The sequence below is a fragment of the Penicillium riverlandense genome (assembly GCF_028828495.1).
Source record: "Penicillium riverlandense strain IBT 135883 chromosome Unknown utg000001l_segment0_segment0, whole genome shotgun sequence".
NCBI classification, from domain to species: domain Eukaryota; kingdom Fungi; phylum Ascomycota; class Eurotiomycetes; order Eurotiales; family Aspergillaceae; genus Penicillium; species Penicillium riverlandense.
In genome coordinates this window covers 4,407,152-4,427,525 of record NW_026643194.1, presented here as the reverse complement: position 1 = coordinate 4,427,525, position 20,374 = coordinate 4,407,152, and the positions used below count along the sequence as shown (strand labels likewise).

Here is a 20,374-nt window from a genome sequence, read left to right as displayed (position 1 = left end):
TCTGCAGCAGCACTGTGATAAGAGCCCAATTAACACTCCGCATTATGGTTGTTTGTCTGTCTGAATGTTCGGTGCTAGAGTGTGACTCTGCCAGATAATTATCAATCTTCTTTGTGACGTGCGCTTGGCAGAGTGGAACTAGCACTGTTTTGGTCAGTCGATGGAGAAGCCAGTGACTAACAAAGTGGGCATTGTGAAAGAAGCGATCAATCATTGTTCCCTCGGTGGGGATGAGGGGATGAGGGGCCGAGGTCCTACGATGCCATCAACTTCCAATGCATAAGTAACTAGTGTATAACTATGAACCCGACGTATACCGGATTTTGGACAGCAATTGACCATTTAGAGCAGAAATTCGATCGTTGGCAATTTTAGCCTAGCGCTATAAAACGCACCACGTTTGAGTTGTCAAGACCCAGGCACTCGGTGCAAAACCCTTCCTGCCTCCGAAGCCTCCGCATACTTCCACAACCAATAAACCCTGGGACGTCTAGACCTGGCTACTCGCACTACACCCCCTATACCGTATTACATGTGGTAGATTAAATACCCTGTTTCTTGCCTGAAGGACCCTAATTTCTTGAAAACAAAGGAACAAAGGCCTAACATCCTAGGATTCAGACGTGCGAAGCTTTATATGTTGTGTGATCGAATACTTAGTAATGTATTTTAAACTATTTTCGATGCAGTGCGAGCAGCTAAAATTGTACTGCGTCTAGACAGACTAGAAAGGATCATTCACGGGTCATTTTGAACGGCAATACACAGCAGAGGCAAAAGAAGAGCTGGCAAAAAATATTGCATTGGCTAGTCCTGCGTGGTATGCGATTTTCTATGTGCTCGTCGAAATGAAGAGATATGTTTGCCACAACGCAGCACTTGAATCAGAGTCCAGAAGCGATCGTCACCCCCTTCATAATGGTATCGGTCTAAACTTAGGTTAGTAAACATCAAATAATTATTATGGCAAAGACAGCATACCCTCCGTACAATGGTGCTGAGGATTATATTAGTGCACTCAGCGAGAAACGTGGGAGGACATTGTCTTCTGTTGAGAATGCAGATTGGCTATGAACCAGTCATCTTCCAAGCCCCCTCGCTCGAGATAGTGTTCACCACATGGTTCATCATGCAACGGTTCTAAGTATTCTATTAACGTAATTAGCTAAGAAAGCGGGAGGACATTGTACATACACGCAAAGCTTCCATCAAGAAGGTGGAAAAGCCACAAGGTGCGCATTTACGAGTCAGGTCTCTCGAATTAGTTTCCTCGTGGTCGTATCGCTGACCGCAGTATCCAGCCAGTAATTCTCAATCACTGGAAGACCTTTGCGTACAGCCTCGCTCGTGGCCGCTACCCTCGTATAAGGGCAATATCCTCATGCAAGCGGCCGAGTCGACGTCATTTCGCTTCCTGGGCAACGGAAGAGAGCCATGTAGGATTCAAAGGTCTCTGTGTCTCACTGCTATTACATCACCTTGACACGAAGCGTAATCATGGTTCTTTAAGAATTATTGAATCGACGAGCTACCTGATTGTTGGCAATTGTTAGACGCTCGGGATGGCAAAAAGTACAGAGCCTGGGTTAAGAGGCCGGTGTTTACCCACCTAGATCTAAGCCATTAACGAATGTATATGTCACTTATACAGTAGTAGCGCACGTTGTTAGAGGGTTCCCAGTATAATTCGTAATACGACGCGGTGGGAACATTCGCCTTGCTCGGAGAAGATCAGACGTCCGTATTCACATATTGCCCTACGCCTCGCGGAATGTGGACGTTTGAAGATGGAAATAAACCCATGAGGAATGGCCGATCTAGTTCCTCATCTAAAAGTCAGTCCCTTCGGGCTGAGCCTGCTGCATGAATACGGGTTGGTGATACGGGTGTGGCTATACGAGATGCCAGCCACTTTAACTTTTCATGATGGCTACCGTCCACTAAGGTAGGCTCTAATTATAGTCAGCACCGTTCGTATTTTCTGCAGATCATGCTGCGAACTCAGCCTCTGCCAATTGTGAATAAATCAATGAATAGCGGTCGAATACAACATATATAAAAAACCAAAAGTCCCTCTGAGAATCTACTCGTGAGTTAAAAAGGTTCAGATAATCCTCATCCTCTGCATTGAAAACACAACATCCTCTTTTGCTAAAATGCGCCTCCTATACCTCCCTGTGTTGCTAGCTGGGGCTACGACAGCCCTAGCAGCGCAACGACCATCCCATACCGTTGTCAAGCGAGAACTAGAAGCCTACGAGGAACGCTACATCCTCGGCCAGAACTACCAGTATCACAACCAGAGTGTCAAGCTGATCGGGTATCAGACAATCAAGATCCCAGTCGAGGATATTGATTTGTTTGAAAAGCACTATTACACTAATGCCTATGCCCTGCAAGAAGACTTCCCGTCTCACTTCTACGACTCGTATGCAGCAGAGCTGCGCATCTACTTTCCCGTGGCCTCTGCGCTACTAGACCACAATGGACTTATGGTGGAGGCGAACCATCTTGGGGAATTCGAGCACGACGCCCTAGATGGTGACTACGCGATTCTGGGTCGGAAACAGACGTCGCATGTCCGTGGCGTCGCCAACAATATCATCCAAGACGGGACGATATTCCTCGCGAAACGGAATCATCCTGTCCGTCAGATTGATAATACTCGCGTCTATGACTTTGGACGCCGTTCCCTAGACCACCATCATGCCCACTCCCCAGTCAAGAAGCGCCAATACGGTTCTGCCGCACCAGAGCCTACGGCTGGTTCAGGTGGCGAGTCGAACCCGAATAACGACGATAACGGGGAGAATCCCTTCGCAAAAAACAACGGCTGCGCTGCAAACCACGGCGGTGAGAACTGCAGTAAAGCGTATGGGATCAATTATGATTCTTCAACAGACGAGTATAGTGGGCGTTGTGCTTCACATTTTGATCCAGAGATATGTATGGATTATAACGGACCTCTCTCAAATTGCAACAGAGCCGACAGAAAGTACTTTTTCGTTGGGAGCGATTGCTTTAAAGCCGTTGCGATGGGGAACTGCTGGAACGAAGTTGAGGGTGCATTGTAGTTTAGCTGAGACCGAGTGTAGCTATCTTTCACTCTCCAAATATGAATAGCCATTATTATACTGTCTATATGTATGCACTTTAGGCGTTCATCTGTTCGGTTTTTCTAGGATCAATTCTGTCTCTTTTTTCCAACTTGATGGCTTCTTCTTTTCTTGACCAGATCGTCTCTCCGTGGCCCAGGCTTCTCCTGTTCTCAGCCCTGGTCGGCCAATTGGTTCCAACGGATTAAAGCTGGATATCTGAACAATAAAGAAGTGCAGTCGGGGTGTCTTATTGCCGTATGGTTTGTTGTCCGATGACAAGAAAGAGTAGTATACCTCCATCTCTCCACACCTACCACTTGCTCCTAAGCATTCTCTTACAGCATTTCTACCTCGGGGTGTCATGGCACAACGGATTTAGACAGAGTTGGTATTCGCGACATATTTCGCCTAGGTCTTAGTAGGGATAACGAAGATGCTTTGCAATGCCAGGCTATCAATGTCCCCGATACACTATTCACCCAGGTCCACAACCATACGAATATGTTTCTGAATCCCGAATTTTGGCCAAGCATCCAAGTTTAAGAGACCCATCAATGCAACGATGTCGGCGACAAGTTTTTCTATCTAGTTTCAGAGAGCTGCATCGACAAACTCCCGATCGACTGTGAATTTGATAAGGCGACTCAGCTCTTGAAGCAATCAAGGAGTAGGGACCCATCATCAGCTGTGGGCGAAGGAGGCTTGAAGGCACGCAGTTCTGTCACGAACGGGCCAGTTGCTACACCTCCCTAGCCATCTGGGAAAATTGAGCGCTCCTAGACGGATCCAGAAAGGGAACGACTCGCAGGGGAAAGCTTTGCCACATCTGGTGAAGAGCTGGACCAGTTGCGGGTATGTTTTATGCTTTTGAATCCGTTTATTGAAACAAAAGGTTAGCTGACGACCCATCTTGCAATCACCCGCGAAATCTTTCACAACTACTATTCCAACACCCTGTGCCACGAAGAGAACCAGAGTGGTCTGCCGTAGATTCATGGCGTGCAAGATGAGTTAGCCTCATGCCAGAATCGCTATCAATAACGGGGTGAACCCAGGCGAACCGAAGGAAAGGCTTCTGCGGAATGAAGCCCTCGCGATAATCGCAGCCATAAGAACTCGCCAGCTTAAGATGCATAAGGACTTGGTCATTCCCGTCAGTGCTTCCACTTGTCACATTCTGCATTCTTTCGGTGTCCAACTTATTGCTAGCTTTGGGTGATGCTGGTTTCCTCCGTTGGAGATCACAGCCGACTTCTAGAAGCGCATTTAGATGGGGCCAATTTGCTCATTAGGAAACCGCGGTTTTGGAGTTCTCTGAGCCACCGTACGAGAGTCGGCAGGAGAATCGCGCGGTATTTGGACAGTGAGTCAATCGGAGATACGAAATCACGGCGTGCGTCCGATTCGAACTGAACTAGGACGGAAAGGTTCTGGAGGCGAGGAAAGTCTGGTTCCGGAACAGACAGATGGTAGTTCTGAGGATGTCCAAATGAGCCGACTTGGAGCTATGTCTGTTAAGGCTACTGAGGATGTCATGGTAGCACGCACATGTAGTGGCGATGGCCGAAGCGGAGGTGGTATCGGGAGCGAGGCTTTCGGCAATGGGCTCGGGGAGGCAAGCCTAGAGTTCGGGGCTCAGTCTTCATGGCGTGGACACTTGTTCGCTTCGAACCGCGCTAGATAGCAGCCTCGCATAGCAGCATGCATGTAAGCAAGCTAGATCGAGCAAGTGAATTCTATCACTACATACTACTGCTATTAGTAGTTTAGCTTGGAATCTCGGGATAATATCGGTTTGATAGCCATTAGTGCAACAATTTTGCACGTTTCTCTGTTACGGTTACACTTGTCAAAAGGATAATGTGCCGAGAATCCGTTGTTTCCTATAGGGCAATTTCCGGGCTCGGTCTATTGGATGCGGTGTGCGTTCTAGGTCCCGCCTTCCCCAGACATGGCTGTCCTACCCTGGAGGTCGCGGGGAAGCCCAACCCCTGAAAGGAAGGTAATTAGCCTATGCATTGACCCGGCGCTTTGTTTCCAAGATTGTTGACAGCTCCGCGTCGGCACCATAAGCGCAGCTCCATGCATGGAGGACTCTGTCACCGACTTCTGGATCTGCTAATCTCTGCCCTAGGCTCCTGTTGATCGAAGAGAGGATTTTTATTATTATAGTGTTTGTGAGAGTGAAGGGAGGACAGAACGGCTAGGCCCTGGATTCACTCCTCCGCGGAATGTCGGCTCCTCGCGCCCCTGTTGACTGAAACACGACCCGGAAAATGGTCGGAGTTGGCCCACTTGGGACTAGCATCGGCCTTAATTCCCCGCAAACCAAGCAACTACCTAGCAGGGAACAAGCTTTCGGACCACTTAATCACATATGATTTTCTGTTTATTTCTCTCTTAATTTCGTGAGCCATCACACAGGACTCGGCAACAGGTGGTGGCTTTTGGCCACCAGGCGGCTCAGATCAGGATCAAAGGACTGCTCAGGCAACGGCTAATAAGGACAGTCTGCACGTAACATCAGACAATAACGGGATCATGGTAGGGTTTATATTGGGATACTCTAGCAAGTTTAGATATACTTAATGCTGAGTGTATGTCCGCGACCGTTGGTGTCTTGAATTATCCATAAAAGAGAAGACGGCCAAATTATAGAAGCATCCCGCAAAGGATGGCCTAGGAAAGCCGGACATTAGGCTTTTGTTTGTGGAGTCAGCTAGTGGCAAATCTAACCCCTGTACCCTGTACATATTCGGGCCCTTTAATGCATTAGGGTGGCGCTACTGCAAGCGCAAAGACACTACTACAACATGCAAACATGAGGAGGACCGGGGAAGGAGACCCCATTGCGGTCCCCACTCTATGCCCCTCTCCAGCCGCCAGAATATTGGCTCAAAGGCTACCGAGAAGTTTCAAGGGCTAGCGGAAGTAATACGGAGCAAATGCCGACCGACTCCCAAATTTGATCGAGATGGATTACATTTCATATAAGAAGCAACGTCTTCAGCTGCCCGGGGCCTGTCGACAAGATCTTTACGCCAGAGCTCGCTCCTCTTTTCAAGAGGCACCGACCATCTTCAGTCCTTCGAAGCGCTCGTCAGCTTATCTCAGGATAGACACTTACTGTCCTTAAGCATGAAGGTGACCACCGTCGCTGTTGCCGTCCTAGCGAGCTGCGACTCCGTGGTCGCGCATGTTAGCTCTCGTGGTCAACATGGCACTGATGTACGTGAACCCATGAATTGGGCCATGCCAATCCTATAAGAAAATGCAAAAGAAACGTTCATTAACACCAAACTCTTTCCTTGCTGTGACAGCCACTCAACAAGAGGAATAAGCTGCCCATGCCCCCATCACCACCTAGCTACCCGTCGCCTTGGATGAATCCCGAGGAGGTGGGCTGGAAAGAGGCCTATGAGAAGGCCAAATCATTTGTCTCCCAGTTGACGCTGATGGAGAAGGTCAATCTGACAACTGGCACTGGGTGAGTAGAGAGTTCTAACTACATCGCATCTTTGTTATGACTGGACGAACGCTGAATCTGATTATTTAGTTGGGAGAGCGATCAGTGCGTCGGAAATACTGGGTCTGTGCCCAGACTGGGTTTCAATGGCTTCTGCACCCAGGACTCTCCAGTTGGCATCCGTCTAACCGACTACAACACGGTATTTCCTGGAGGACTGACCGCAGCTGCCACGTGGGATCGTGCCCTCATATACGCCCGTGGTCTGGCGATGGGCCAGGAACATCATGGGAAAGGCAGCACTGTCCAACTCGGCCCGGTTTGTGGCCCGATAGGCCGCGTCCCTGAGGGCGGTCGGAACTGGGAGGGATTTTCGCCGGATCCAGTCCTCACAGGTGTTGGGGTTGCCGAGACCATCAAGGGTATCCAGGACGCCGGCGTGATTGCATGTGTTAAGCACTTTATCGGTTACGAGCAGGAGCATTTCCGGAGCGCCGGTCAGGATGGAGTCGTTGCATCGTACTCGTCCAACATTGATGACCAGACCATGCACGAGCTGTACCTTTGGCCCTTTGCTGATGCCGTCCGCGCCGGTGTTGGCTCAGTTATGTGCTCATACAACCAGATCAACAACTCGTACGCATGCCAGAATTCGAAGGTGCTCAACGGCTTGCTAAAGAACGAGCTCGGGTTCCAGGGCTTCGTTATGAGCGACTGGACTGGTCAGCTTACTGGCGTCGCGAGTGCTGCGGCTGGTCTGGATATGACGATGCCGGGAGACACTGCGTTTGACTCGGGTCTGAGCTTTTGGGGTGCGAACCTGACGTTGGCTGTGGTTAACGGCACCGTTCCCGAGTGGCGGATCGACGATATGGCCATGCGGATCATGGCTGCCTACTTCAAGGTTGGCCGTACTATTGAGAACCAAGTACCGGTCAACTTTGACTCGTGGTCCTTTGCGACAGAGGGCCCCCTCCATTTTGCCGCTGATGAAGGCCACCAACAGATCAATTGGCACGTTGATGTGCGTGGCGACCATGCGAAGGTGGCCCGGCAAGTTGCTGCGGAAGGCTCCGTGCTGTTGAAGAATAACGGCATCCTTCCCCTGAGGAAGGTAAAGCAGGTCGCAGTGATCGGATCCGATGCCGGCCCGAATCTGGATGGTCCCAACGGTTGCAGCGATCGGGGTTGCGATAGCGGCACTCTGGGCATGGCCTGGGGCTCCGGCACTGCCAACTTCGCCTACCTCGTCACACCTGATGCCGCCATCCAGGCCCGGGCCATCCAAGAAGGTTCGGCGTACCAGAGCATCTTCGACGACTACACAACCGACGACTCTAACACGCAACAAGGCAATGGCCTAAACGCCATCCCGGATTTGGTTTCACAAGCCGGGACTGTATCCATTGTCTTTGTAAACGCTGACTCGGGCGAGGGCTATATTACCGTTGGCGGGAATGCAGGTGACCGCAACAATCTGACCCTTTGGCACAGCGGTGACGACCTGATCAAGAATGTGTCGGCTCTGTGCGACAAGACCGTTGTGGTGATCCACTCTGTTGGCCCTGTGGTGGTCGATGACTGGTACCACAACCCGAACGTATCCGCTATTGTCTGGGCCGGTATCCCGGGCGATCAATCTGGCAACGCTATCGTGGATGTCCTCTACGGAGACGTCAACCCGTCAGGCAAGAGCCCATTTAGTTGGGTGAGTGATCGCACTCAGCTGCCCGACGTCCTGTACGAACCAAACAACGGGGAGCTGGCACCGCAGATCGACTTCACCGAGGGTGTCTTCATTGACTACCGCGCTCTGGACAAGGCCGACATCACGCCCACTTTCGAGTTCGGTTTTGGCCTCAGCTACACTACGTTCGAATACTCCAACATTCGGGTCAAGATTAACAGGGTGCCTCCGTATGTACCGGCTTCAGGCAAGACCAACCATGCGCCTACCTTCGGCACCTTCAGCAAACATTTGTCCGATTACCTGTTCCCCAGCACCTGGAAAAACGTGATGTACTACATCTACCCCTACTTCACCAGCAGCGACCCCGCCAAGATTGCGGGCACGAGCGACCTCCAGCCTGCCTCCAAGTTCCTGCCTCCGCATGCCAATGATGGAAAGTCTCAGCCTCTATTGCCCGCCGGTGGCGGGCCTGGTGGTAACCCACTTCTCTATGAGGAGCTGTATACTGTGACAGCCTCCATCAAAAACACGGGTTCCGTCGCAGGCGCGGAGGTCCCGCAGCTGTACATCAGCCTTGGAGGACCCAAGGACCCCAAGGTTCAGTTGCGCGGCTTCGATAAGTTGTTCCTCAAGCCGGGCGAGACGGGAGAATTCTCTGCCAAGCTTACCCGTCGGGATCTAAGCAACTGGAATGTTGTCACTCAGGACTGGTTTATCAGCAACCATCCAAAGAAGGTGTATGTGGGGTCTAGTTCAAGGAAGCTTCACCTTAGTGCTGAGCTTTAGGTAGCTCAATAGGTGGACAGGGAGACTAGATTCCTGGTTCGTTCGATCACTCCCTTCTTCTGCAGTACCGGACCCCTCATGGGCCTTTAATCATTCATCCTTTCTCCTGTATCACTCAGCTAGCTCTCGCTAAAATTGAGTTTGTGGTTCAGTAGCTAGAAGCAGTTTTATGACCTTTTCTTGTTGATCTGAACCTTCTAACTTCCTCAACTTAAGTCTTTTGTGCTCTTACTAAAGCCTCCATCACATTCAGAACACAGGAACTTTCTAAAATAGACTTTGGCTAAAATCATCAGACTTTCGAGTATAGAAGAGCAGAAGCTTTTGCATATGTACCGGATAATGCCTGGCAATCCTTGGCTTGCTCTTTCCGTATTAGTGCTCACTGCTTGCTCCCTGAGTAGAACTGAGCACGGCGCTGAGCGGCCTGATCTACTCACTGATCGCCCTGATTCGCTTACTGAGCCCGACCTGAGCATAGTTAACTATCTACTGTCAAGGATTAGTTAACTTGCCGGCCGGAATCCTTCATGATTGTGTGCACCTCGCCAACAGCCCCTAGTTTTATGGGTCCACGGCCGCCATTTAGCCACGTCATGGAAAACGTCATGGAAGTGGTAAAATTCTCCTGCTATCAGCTATAAATGATAAGTAGAATAGTCAGGTAGAATACCTTCATTGGCAGAGTGGTGTTGGTTATGTGCCTGGTAAATTACCACTGTACTCTATTCTTGTCGTTTCGCTCCCAATGTTGTTACTAGATAGTGCCCGAATTGAGTGTTGGCTATATACTTTGCGGGTCTTTGGAACTCGGAGGCCGTGTCAACTGTGGAAGAGGCCATTATCCTCAGGCTAATGTGTCGACAAAGTTATTAAGGATTTGTCTATGATAAGGCGTCCTTTCTGTTACGAAGGGTCACCTGAGAACTCAGTTTGAGTGGGACCTAGCCAAGTGCACCCCACCAACTCCACCCACATATCGCTTGACTTGAATGTGCCCTTGGCTACAAAGTTCACAGTCATTAAGTGAGCCAGTTCTGGGTCAAGCGGTTATTGGAGTGGCACCGTACAAGTATCAAGTCTTTACAGGTTCCTAATGGCGGAGCAGATATCCCTCGACGCGATCTGGCCGCGCACCAGAGGCTTTATTAAAGGAGTGAGACGCGCCCGCTGATATAAATGTACCAAAATCTAACGGAGCTCACGACAGAGTTCTGCCCAACTGTCCAGGAGACAAGTAGTCCGCCTAGACGACGAACGGACCAATGGAAACAAACAGCAATACGTATGGGTCGATAATCCCTTCGAGCTCGACCCGACCAAGCTGGAGCGAATGAGTCTCAGAGACTGCCATGACTTTTGCTGGAAATCCTGCGCAGTCTACAGCTCCGTCGAGCTCCAGCGGCCTAATCGTTATACTCTGTTCGATTTCATAGATGCCCGGTGGTTTCGGGGTGAAAAGACTCGCGTCTGTTGGGGTAGCTTCTTCGGCAAGTTTGTTGACTGCTGCCACCCTGATATTCCTAACGTCGTCTCCGAGCTCGCTCAGGTGCATCAAACGTTATGTGATCAGGTCCGGAATCGGCAGATTGTGTTGGACCCGCAAGATGCCCAGGACCATGCGAATCAGTTGCCTTGGGCCCAGTCTGTGGCGAGCAGTCCTTATGTCCTCCATTCAAACTATCGGTTACTACCATTGTTCTACACCCTGTTTATCGTCATTGATCGACTTAGGAATGAGGAGCTTACTGAGTATGGCGTGGAGTGGAGTCATTGGGAGAAAGAAGAGGCCCACCTTGTTTTTACCCATGATCCTCGGGGACTCGAAGTAGATATCGAGGAAATCTGTGCTAATAAAGACATACGTCGAGAGGAGAATATCGTATCTGGGTGCTTTGGGAGCCTCATGGAGATTGTGATTGCGCTAGATGAGAGAGGAGAACAAGTCTCTGCTAGTCAAGAATGCTAAGAAGTCGAGTCGCACATCAAGATCGGTATAGGGGTGGCTTAGTTTTGCCGGCTAAAACCGGTTTGTTCCTACAGAGGTACAGTAATACCTCGATATAGCGAATTAATTCTGGGAGCCAGCTGGATTCGTTAAATCGAAGAATTCTTTGCTTCAAAGTGCGCGCATAAAATATATATTTACTACCCAAACCAGCTTCGAATAACCCCTGATGCCTAGAATTGACCTCTTTCGCCATATATTTACTCTCCAGCGATTCGAAACCTGAATAACTTCAATATATCCCTCTTCGGCCTGCTCTTTATGAAATCTGGACTTTCGAATTGCCTCTATTCCCTGCGAAATCGAAACTCTTGCGATAGCCTCACCCCTATCCTCATCATCCTCATCCTCATCCTCATCCTCATCAATATCCTGAATACTAGTTGGTCCCTGGATTTGGGAGAGAACTAGCTCTTCAGCACTCTTAGAATCATCTTGAACTAGCTCCCCTTCAGGATTCAGGAAATTCTCAATATCCATAGCATTATGGATATAAGACCCTTGCTCCAAGTGAGCAATTCCCTGTACGATGTCATCCATAGGCGATGATGGTAATTGACTTGTGCCAACTCTTGTTTCTATAGAGAATGCCCTATAGAAGCAGTTGATAATTGTCTTCTCTGACACGTCAAAATTCCAATCTCGGATAGCCCATCGAATTGTAATAAGGATATTGACCTCTTCAAGAGGGTCCCTTCCAGCGCATATTCCGCAAGCATATATTGGAACCATTAGGAAAAATCCGATTTCGACTAACAGCCACATCAACATTTTTGAACTGAATAAAATACTAGAGCATGGTATTGTGACTAGCTGATTCTAAATCTTCAAACAGAACTTTATTGATTTGTACGACTGTCGAGTTATAAGCTGTCGAAGTTGGGTTATTTTTGGTGTTGTTGGGGAAAATGTGACCAGCTACGACTAGGATGACGGGACTGCTGTCTCGGGAACCCGTTATGCCGGCATCCACAATGCAGACCCCCCGACCCTAGTAACTCCGACATGATGCAAGAGCAATTGACTACGGGACTACGCGTGAGGAACGGGTTCGACAAGTGACACAGGACATAGACTGTTGTAGATAAGTAGAGGCTCTTCCTCTGCCTCTTCTTCCCTTCCCCAACTTGGATCTCCCGTCGACCATAGCTCTCATATTGAATTCTTTATCGTTTTCTTTCTTGACCTAGCACCCGGTCACGTAAGATCTAAGTTCATCACATTCTTTTCTACCATCGCTGCACAGCTGTACGGACGCGACTTCATCAAAGAACGCTATCCCAGCTCGCTTAGTGCCCGATACCTCTTTCGACTGATTAAGACCCAAGTGCGCAAGCTACTACAAGGCTGCAGAACCCGCCGCGAAAGCTATGATAACGCTAAACACCGAACCGAACAACGAATCCCGAATAGGCGCTAAGAAGGCGGACCTACAACGAATCGAACCGAATAGAACGAACTAAATAGAACGAATTAGGAACTATGGCTAGGTTATCGACTACCCGAAGCTAGAGCGTTCCTCGACCCGAAAAGACACCCCGAGTGTAAGGGCTGAGTCGAGTTGGAATGGCAACTGGAGAGGCCGATTGCAATTTACTAAAACCGTAGAGAGAAGAACTATCTAGGTGCGCGAAATTGTTAAACAATAGGCGTGGGTTGCGTGCTTGCATGTGATTAGACAGCGGCCCTGGCCCGTTACATATGAGGTCGAATGATTAAGTGGAAGGTGTTTGAATACGTATTAGTAGACGATTGCCTGATTTTATACCCGAGATTTTGAACTTAAGCCGCTTTTATATTAGAAAACAAAGGCTTGTCTGAAATTGCATCATCCCAAGATAGATAGGGTGTCTCTACTCTTCCTACACCATCTGGTTCTAGTGTATTTTCTTGCTGGGATGAAGTGTTCAAGAAAATGAGGGTAGGACTAGGGCTATCAACAGACTACCTATCACATGATAAATAGCCCCATAGGGGTAGTATACCCTTTTAGGGATAGACTTAGCGTGGAATGAGTAAACTAGAGATGCTCACTAATTGGGCACTAAGCGTCACTGAGTGATCAGTGAACATCCAATAAGCGCTTAGTGAGCGCTCACAGAGCAGTAGTCACGATGCACGTGACTAACATGAGCAAGATAACTGAGTCTGTGTGTGTGCTGAAATCTACTCAGTGAGCCAGACCATGAGCGCCCTCATTAAAGCAATGGCAGTCTAGAGAGGAAAGCCCACCTGCCAGGGGGAAATCCGGTACGTATAGGTGCATACGTAAATTTTACATACATAAGTTAACATCCGCAGCCGTAGAATCTGAGGATCTCTATTTACAAGTGTGACACCCTCGGTACAGTCTGACCAGTCCCGACTACCTTTCCGCTCAAACCCAACGCCTCACATACCTGCCCTGCGGCTCGATCACCACTCCAATAGGCGCCAGTCGTAGTTCCCAGACCCTCAAAAGGCGAGGTATGCTCACCAGCAAACCACACGCCCCTCTCTTTCCCCATGCCTTCCCTCATAACCTCGATATCCTTGTCTGCTTCCAGAACTCCGACCTGGAAATTGCAGTAAGACCCATTCCCAGCCCAGGGGTCATTCTGCCACTCCGTCGCAAGGAACGCAGTTGGCACGCAGTCTGGATCGGAGGTGGAGAACTCTGGGAGCAGGGAATAGCATGGTCGAACAAAGGCGTCTAAGAAGGCATTGTACTGCTGCGAATGTTTGGGTAGGTCTTTAATTTGCGAGAGGACGTAGCTCCCGCAATCGCCGTAGGTGTAAAAGAGGAGGGTTGGGTGGGCGAAGTCCTTGCCCAGGGCGGCCAGAGAAAGACATTCTTGGTTCCAAGGGATGTTGGCTGGGCGTACGGTGCTCGAGATATATTTTGGGTCGGGTTCGAGGAATTGGGTGAAGGGTGGGTAGCCGTTGACAATGGCTTGGAAGTTGGTTCTCTCACTGTGCCACCATGCCCGCGGAAAAGTCACATATACTTTTTCCAGGCGGCCGTAGGAGATGTTGTCAATTGCTGCGGATAAACGGGGGGTCAGCGCGGGACTGAACATCGATTTGTTCTTTTTGAGCCAGCCCAGGGGACTAGTGACAACGATTTCATCGAAGGTGTAAGTTTTATTGGCGGAGGTTGTGACGGTGATCGGAGACCGGGAGGTGAGTGATTGTCGCGGCTGTGCGTCGATTCTGGTAACGGGTTCGCTGAGGTGGATGTCGGCGTGTTGCTTCGCGGTGCGGGCAACGGCATCAAGGATAGTCTTGAAGGTGGCGGTCACAAAGAGATTGGCTGTGCGTGGAAACACGTCAGCCCATCCTTTAGGGGCAAGGTGCAACTTGACGTACTTCCATCGATACATTGCTCGAGTTTGAAAAACTTCAGGCTCTGTCGCCACACTGGCTCTCCCATATATGTCCCCCACAGCTTGCACGATTCCAGACAAAGCGCCTTCTCCGCGGCTGTGAAGTTGGTCTGTTCCACCTTCTCGGAGAAGTAATCCAGCAAGCTGCGTTCGGGGGGAATGCTGTCACCGTACTTCTCGCTGTATGCGAAGGCATCATTGATGGTCCCCCATACGAACTTGGAGATTTTATCGTCCGTCTGCTCGTCTATGAGCTTTCCGTTCGGCCCCAAGGTCGCCTGGACGCCATCCCAGTCCTCGAGATGGGTTTTGGTCAGTTCGGCCAGTTCGATCATGGGATTTGTTCTGGTGCAATGGATCCAATTGGCCCCGCTACGCAATGAGAGAATTAGAATTGTTGATCGCAAAGACATAACGCCATGGCATACAGGTCAACGAGATGTTCTCCAATCTTTTCTTGAACGATCTGATAACGCAACCGTCAGTACAGTCATCCGACAAGGGATTTCTCGACGAACTCTGCCACCCATCCTATCCCTCGCCTCAAAGATGGTAACACGGGCGCCGTTCTGGATCAAGAGATCAGCACATCGCAGCCCCGCCAGTCCGGCGCCTATGACAGCGACATGAGTTTTTCGGTCCATGGAGGATATGCTGCTTTATTTCGTCAAGACGATGGGCATACGGACGTTCGAACCCTAGAATATGAGTTATATTTTAGAACAATGGCCAGCTATTTCGTATCAATCAAGATCCCTTGGAAATGAGTGTTTGTTGAAATGCCGAGTGAGGAGGAAACGAGCCTTTGGGGAATTCGCGTGGACTTGCTCCATTCGGCATAGACAGCTTCTCAGCATCACGCTAACCAAAGATTGATCAGGGTCTACCGTTCCTGCATTGTGGATCCGTGTGTAGTTTAGAGGAGTCCAAATGCCGATAGCTACTCAGATTTGGTTCCACTATTAAGAGAGTTGAAACATGTTGGAGCTCCGAGAAATGGTTATCAATCTCACAACGATCTAGATAATTGTACTACGATTCCTCAAAAGAGTAGGCAGCCAACCGCTTCGTATTCAACAATGTCAGCGTATATTTACAATATCCGAACATGGCCCCCGGTAGTAAAAAGAATTAAAAGGTGGCGGTAAAATATATAACACCAAATTGCAGGTTGCCTATAAAGGTAAGATCGAACAGAAAATGGAGGAATGGTTGTATTGCTCGTGGCGTTATTGACCGGGAGTCCACGGAGAAAGATAGGACAAGGGAGCTCCTGATGCCATGAAGAAAATCCTATCAATTACCATCGCGACGAGTTACGAAATTCTCATATCGCGTGCGTGTCCAGCGGCGCGCGGCTTTGCCCCAGATCATCATCGGAACTGTGGTCATCATAAACACAAAGCTGAGGATGCCAATCTCGACAAACACCATTTTAGTGCTCTGTACGTCTAACCAGATCCCTGTATTCACCAAATGTAAGAAAGGCTGTCACAAATGCTGTGGAGTGAGAAAGACTTACCGGCACAGAAGGTAAAGATACATCCAATTGAGTTGTTTATGACCGACACACCAACCATGCCCTCGAGGACCATCTCGGGATAAGCATCCTGCAAATAGGCCAGAGACAAGTCTCCGGCGCAGCCCCAGCCAAATCCAATCATGCCGAGCCCGACGTACGGCGCGGGCCAGTTCATGCCCATGTCAGTGCCTATGCCGAAGAGCATTAGACCCGCCGACCCGACGAAGGCGGCCGGATACATGAGCCACAGACGATGCTCGGCTTCGAAGAGGTTGTTGTTTCGCCGTGCATACCACTCCACAAACTTGTCCGAAAACCAGCCGCCATAGCAACAGCCGATTATAGCGCCGATCAACGTCGGGATATTCATCATGGCGGCACCATTCGGCGAGTAGTTCCACGGTGGCATAACCCAATCGTTGTCCTCGACAGTGAGATAGAAGGTGAGCCACGCGTCCTGTGCACCCCATTGCAGGCCTGAGTACCAGACGCCAGGGAAACTGAAGACGCGCAGGATATGCCACATGGTTTTCCAGTATTGAACGAAGCCGGTGCCACGCAGAAGTGGCGATGGTGTAACGAGGGCGATCCGCTGCCAGTATGATTTGGGCGCCTCGCTGCTGCCGTTGTCGTCCACATCGCTCAGCGATGTGGCGCATACAGGTGTATGCTCTTTACTAGCTGATATCACCTCTTCTGCAGTTGGTAAGGAACGTGATGTGGTATCGGTCACGGGGATATCTCCGCGCAGATAAACTTTGCGGTCAAATGTAGTCTCCTCGAAAGTAAAATAGAAAACGATGAGGGTCCCGAAGGAGATTATGAGGGCGAACCAGCCGACCCAGCGCCAGCCGACGCTATTGGCAATGAAGCCGGCCAGCAATGGGCCTAGATAGGTGCCGATACTGGTGGCCAGCACATAGAGACCCATGACGGAGCCACGCTGCTGCTCGAAGAAGAGATCCGAAAGCGACAGCTGCGCTGTGGCCTCAGCACACGCCTCGGAGGCGCCAATGAAGAGCTGGTTCCACAGAGCGTCATTTGGGCCCATTGTACGCGCCAGCCAGGTACATCCGATCAGGGACGAGAGCAGACACACGATGTACATCATACGGCGGCCATACAGCGAGGGAATGGGCGAGGTCAGCAGCGTGCCGTAGCCGATGCCGATAAAGAGGATGCCGGCCGACGTATTCATCAGGGTCCACGAAATGCCTAGTTGGCTGTTCATACCATACTGGGCAGCTGCTACGTCGTTGGACGTGGCCGCCGTGAAGCCGACAATAAACAGCACGAGCGCGGCATGCCAGTATTTGCGCGCTGGTGACCAGTTGAGCGGGTCATTGGGTGATTTGGTCGGCTCCGGGGTTAGCTTCAGATGCTCGTCACTGGTAAAGAGGATGCGAGTGCCCGCCAAGTTCTCCAGGTTCTCGGTAGCCATTGTGAGCTGACCACCATATACCTAGGAAGAGAGTGGGTAATAATTTCTTGATATATGTTAATAATAATTCATCAAGATCTAGAATATTACCTACCGACAACTTCTGCACTTGTTATCGGTGGTGGCATCAACTGCCGACATAACAAAGGAAGAAAGTTTCGCCAGAGTGGCCCAAAACATACCAGGAAGGTGTCTGTGCACCCAGACCGTCCATTATCATAGGCTTAGCCTTATCTTCACCCGGTTGGACATTCTGTTTCGGACCCCCTATTTGCGCCCGAGAAGCGGCTAAAGTGAGGGACATGGAGGCCCAAGCCCAAGCAGGACTACTTTCCATCCTGTGGGATAAATAACAAGCACTGACAAGCACTGACAAGCATTTGGCAGTTCCCTTCGTTCTTTCTCATTGGGTATTAGTCGTGTGGGGGCAAGACATAATATGGCGGGGGAGTGAAACGAACCCGGGGAAATATCGAGGGACCCGGGGAATTAGGGTAGTTAACAATCTGTCGAACATGAAAATGGCTGCATTAGCTAGTTGGGCCCATGGTGCTTTTGGTCTAGCGGCATAGCGTTTTGACATAATCCCCTGAGGTAAAACTCCACCACCATTTGACCCGTGGTGCAGTCACTAGACCAGAAATGATCACTACTATAAGGATGGACATACTGCTTTGGTCTAGTGTCAGCAGGGACAGCCCTACTTATACCTTCCGAGGCTCTATCCTACGACCACCACTTCACCACTGCAACTACTGCTGTACAAGCCCTTGCAACACATCGATAGCAGCCTCTACTGCCGCCAAAGTACACATAGATGTCTACCTGCCAACTCAAGATGTCTCAGAGCTTTGCCTATGCCTCCGTGATATCCTCCAGTCGGAGTAAACCAAGTAATTGTGGCTCTGGCCTGGCTGAGATGCTGCGCAACACTATCCAAAGCAGCCCAACCGTCACGCCAGCGCCAGAGCCACAGCCTGTCCAGGAGGAAAAGAAGAAGAAGCGCATCATCGTCATCGGCGCCGGCATCTCCGGCTTGCGTGCCGCCTCGACTTTGCAGCGCCACGGAGTTGACGTTGTCGTCCTGGAAGCGCGAGACCGCATCGGCGGTCGCATCTGCACGACGCGCAACGGAGGCCAGACGACGTGGGACTTAGGTATGTGTGCCTTGGACACACGAGTCGGTACTGACCGCCGGGCTTGCGATGGGCCCTTTGGATATCACGCTTGACGCTGTGTCAGAACTCTCGGTTGCTGGACTTTGCTCCTCTTCTCCCTCCCTACTCCAACCCCCTGTAGCGAGGCGACTAAACGTCTCTAGGTGCGGCGTGGATGCATGAAACGTCGCAGAATCCGCTCGTCAAACTTATTCGCGCCCTCGGGATCGAATACTACTACGACGATGGCACCCCGCTGTACTACACAGCGCAGGGTCGTGCCGGCGCCCAGTTCAAGGCCAAAAAGGTCGCCGACGAGTTCGCGGACTACGTCGACTGGTATTACAAAGCCCATCCAGACGCGGAAGACCGCAGCGTCGACGATTTCATGCAGGAGTTCATCAGTCGGCATGAGCTGATAACCCAAGATGAGCGGCTGTGGGCGCCGCAGGCTGTCCGCGAGATTGAACAGTGGATCGCTACGGGTACGGCTGAAGCCTCGTGCAAATATCTCCAGTATTTTATCACTGAGCGCAACCTATACATGAAGGGCGGCTACGATCGAATTGTCGACTGGACCGCCGGGCGGCTACTCGAGAGCCCGCATGCACTGCAGCTGAACCATCGCGTAACCCGCGTGGCCTGGTGCGATAACGCACAGGGACAGGATGCTGTCCAGGTGGAGTGCGAGGATGCTGCAGGCTGCAGTAAGACGGTGACGGGTGACGCAGTGATCGTGACCGTGCCGCTGGGCGCCCTCCATCATAAACTCCTCACATTCGACCCGCCGTTGCCGGACGAAATCCAGCATGGCTTTTCTCGGCTCAGCTACGGCGCGCTGGGGAAGATATTCTTCGAATTTAGTGAGGTATTCTGGTCAAAAGACAATGACCAGATCATCTATTATCCCTCCCCGCCCGAGCTCGATGAGGATGTCGCCGACTTCTTGGGCTCCTCGCCCAGATCGTCCAGCAGCCGCGAAACGGCGGAGGACAACATACTCAACTATCCAACGGTGACGGTCAATCTGATGCTAGTCGCCGACCGCAGGGAGCTCTGCGTGCAGATCGCCGAGCCGCTGACCCAGCGGATAGAAGCCATGACCGACCCGAAGAAGCGGTACAGATTCTTCGAGCCGCTGTTCAAGCTCATCCGCACTGAGCCCTACAAAGCCCTTCCACGCCTAATCAAGATGGAATGCACGCAGTGGACTCAGGACCCGCTAGCTGGCTTTGGTACCTATTCCTGCGAGAAAGTCGGCGATAATCCACACCTCATAATTGCGGCACTTGAAAACAATCGCCACAGCGTCCTGCAGTTTGCAGGCGAGCATCTAACTCGCGTAGGTCAGGGATGTGTTCACGGTGCGTTTGCCACCGGCGAAAAGGCGGCTAAGCGTCTGCTCGAGAAGTTCAAGGTTCCCCTCAACGGCGACGATTTAGTCAGTATGCCTACTTGATCGATGCCCATTGATTATTGGCAATGTGTATGCGCAGTAATGCCTAGCCTAGTTTTCGATCTTTAGTGAGAATATTACAACTTCAGAACCTTGAATATAGAACGAAACATTCCAATTTCTAGCACTGATAACTCCGGCATAGAGAACCATGCAAGCAATTCACTACTCTCCAAAGATTTCCGAGGGGATTGATTAATGAAATTATTTCCTTTGCTTTAATTCTTTTTAAAAAGAGGATTTTAGGTACTGAAAGGAATACAGTGAGGTTGAGAGGTATCTATAACAGAACCTCGAAAGCCGGTAAAAGAACAATCCCTGCCGTTTTGACTGCATGGAGAATATCCCCACACTTTTCTTTTTTGATTTCACTCATAATGCTTAT

The 20,374-nt window shown here is 50.4% G+C and overlaps 6 protein-coding genes across 6 annotated transcripts; 3 read left to right on the top strand and 3 right to left on the bottom strand.

Annotated features, from left to right (window-relative positions):
• Nucleotides 1–2,156: 2,156 nt before the first annotated feature.
• N7474_001783 (uncharacterized protein) lies at nucleotides 2,157–4,782 on the top strand (the record flags this gene model as incomplete). The annotated part of the gene is made up of 2 exons (XM_057193198.1): nucleotides 2,157–2,853; nucleotides 4,517–4,782. 2 exons carry the CDS (start codon nucleotides 2,157–2,159, stop codon nucleotides 4,780–4,782), a joined length of 963 nt encoding a protein of 320 aa, XP_057058151.1.
• A 1,454-nt stretch (nucleotides 4,783–6,236) lies between these two features.
• Nucleotides 6,237–9,040, top strand: N7474_001782 (beta-glucosidase; the record flags this gene model as incomplete). Its single annotated transcript, XM_057193197.1, has 3 exons — nucleotides 6,237–6,326; nucleotides 6,419–6,585; nucleotides 6,655–9,040. 3 exons carry the CDS (start codon nucleotides 6,237–6,239, stop codon nucleotides 9,038–9,040), a joined length of 2,643 nt encoding a protein of 880 aa, XP_057058150.1.
• Nucleotides 9,041–10,286: 1,246 nt separating this feature from the next.
• N7474_001781 (uncharacterized protein) lies at nucleotides 10,287–10,595 on the bottom strand (the record flags this gene model as incomplete). Its single annotated transcript, XM_057193196.1, has 1 exon — nucleotides 10,287–10,595. The coding sequence occupies one exon, from the start codon at nucleotides 10,593–10,595 to the stop codon at nucleotides 10,287–10,289; it is 309 nt and encodes a 102-aa protein (XP_057058149.1).
• A 2,777-nt stretch (nucleotides 10,596–13,372) lies between these two features.
• On the bottom strand, nucleotides 13,373–14,826 carry N7474_001780 (flavin monoamine oxidase family protein; the record flags this gene model as incomplete). The annotated part of the gene is made up of 2 exons (XM_057193195.1): nucleotides 13,373–14,340; nucleotides 14,397–14,826. The coding sequence occupies 2 exons, from the start codon at nucleotides 14,824–14,826 to the stop codon at nucleotides 13,373–13,375; spliced, it is 1,398 nt and encodes a 465-aa protein (XP_057058148.1).
• Nucleotides 14,827–15,709: 883 nt separating this feature from the next.
• Nucleotides 15,710–17,376, bottom strand: N7474_001779 (uncharacterized protein; the record flags this gene model as incomplete). Its single annotated transcript, XM_057193194.1, has 2 exons — nucleotides 15,710–15,876; nucleotides 15,936–17,376. The coding sequence occupies 2 exons, from the start codon at nucleotides 17,374–17,376 to the stop codon at nucleotides 15,710–15,712; spliced, it is 1,608 nt and encodes a 535-aa protein (XP_057058147.1).
• An 817-nt stretch (nucleotides 17,377–18,193) lies between these two features.
• Nucleotides 18,194–19,992, top strand: N7474_001778 (flavin monoamine oxidase family protein; the record flags this gene model as incomplete). Its single annotated transcript, XM_057193193.1, has 2 exons — nucleotides 18,194–18,533; nucleotides 18,698–19,992. 2 exons carry the CDS (start codon nucleotides 18,194–18,196, stop codon nucleotides 19,990–19,992), a joined length of 1,635 nt encoding a protein of 544 aa, XP_057058146.1.
• Nucleotides 19,993–20,374: the final 382 nt, after the last annotated feature.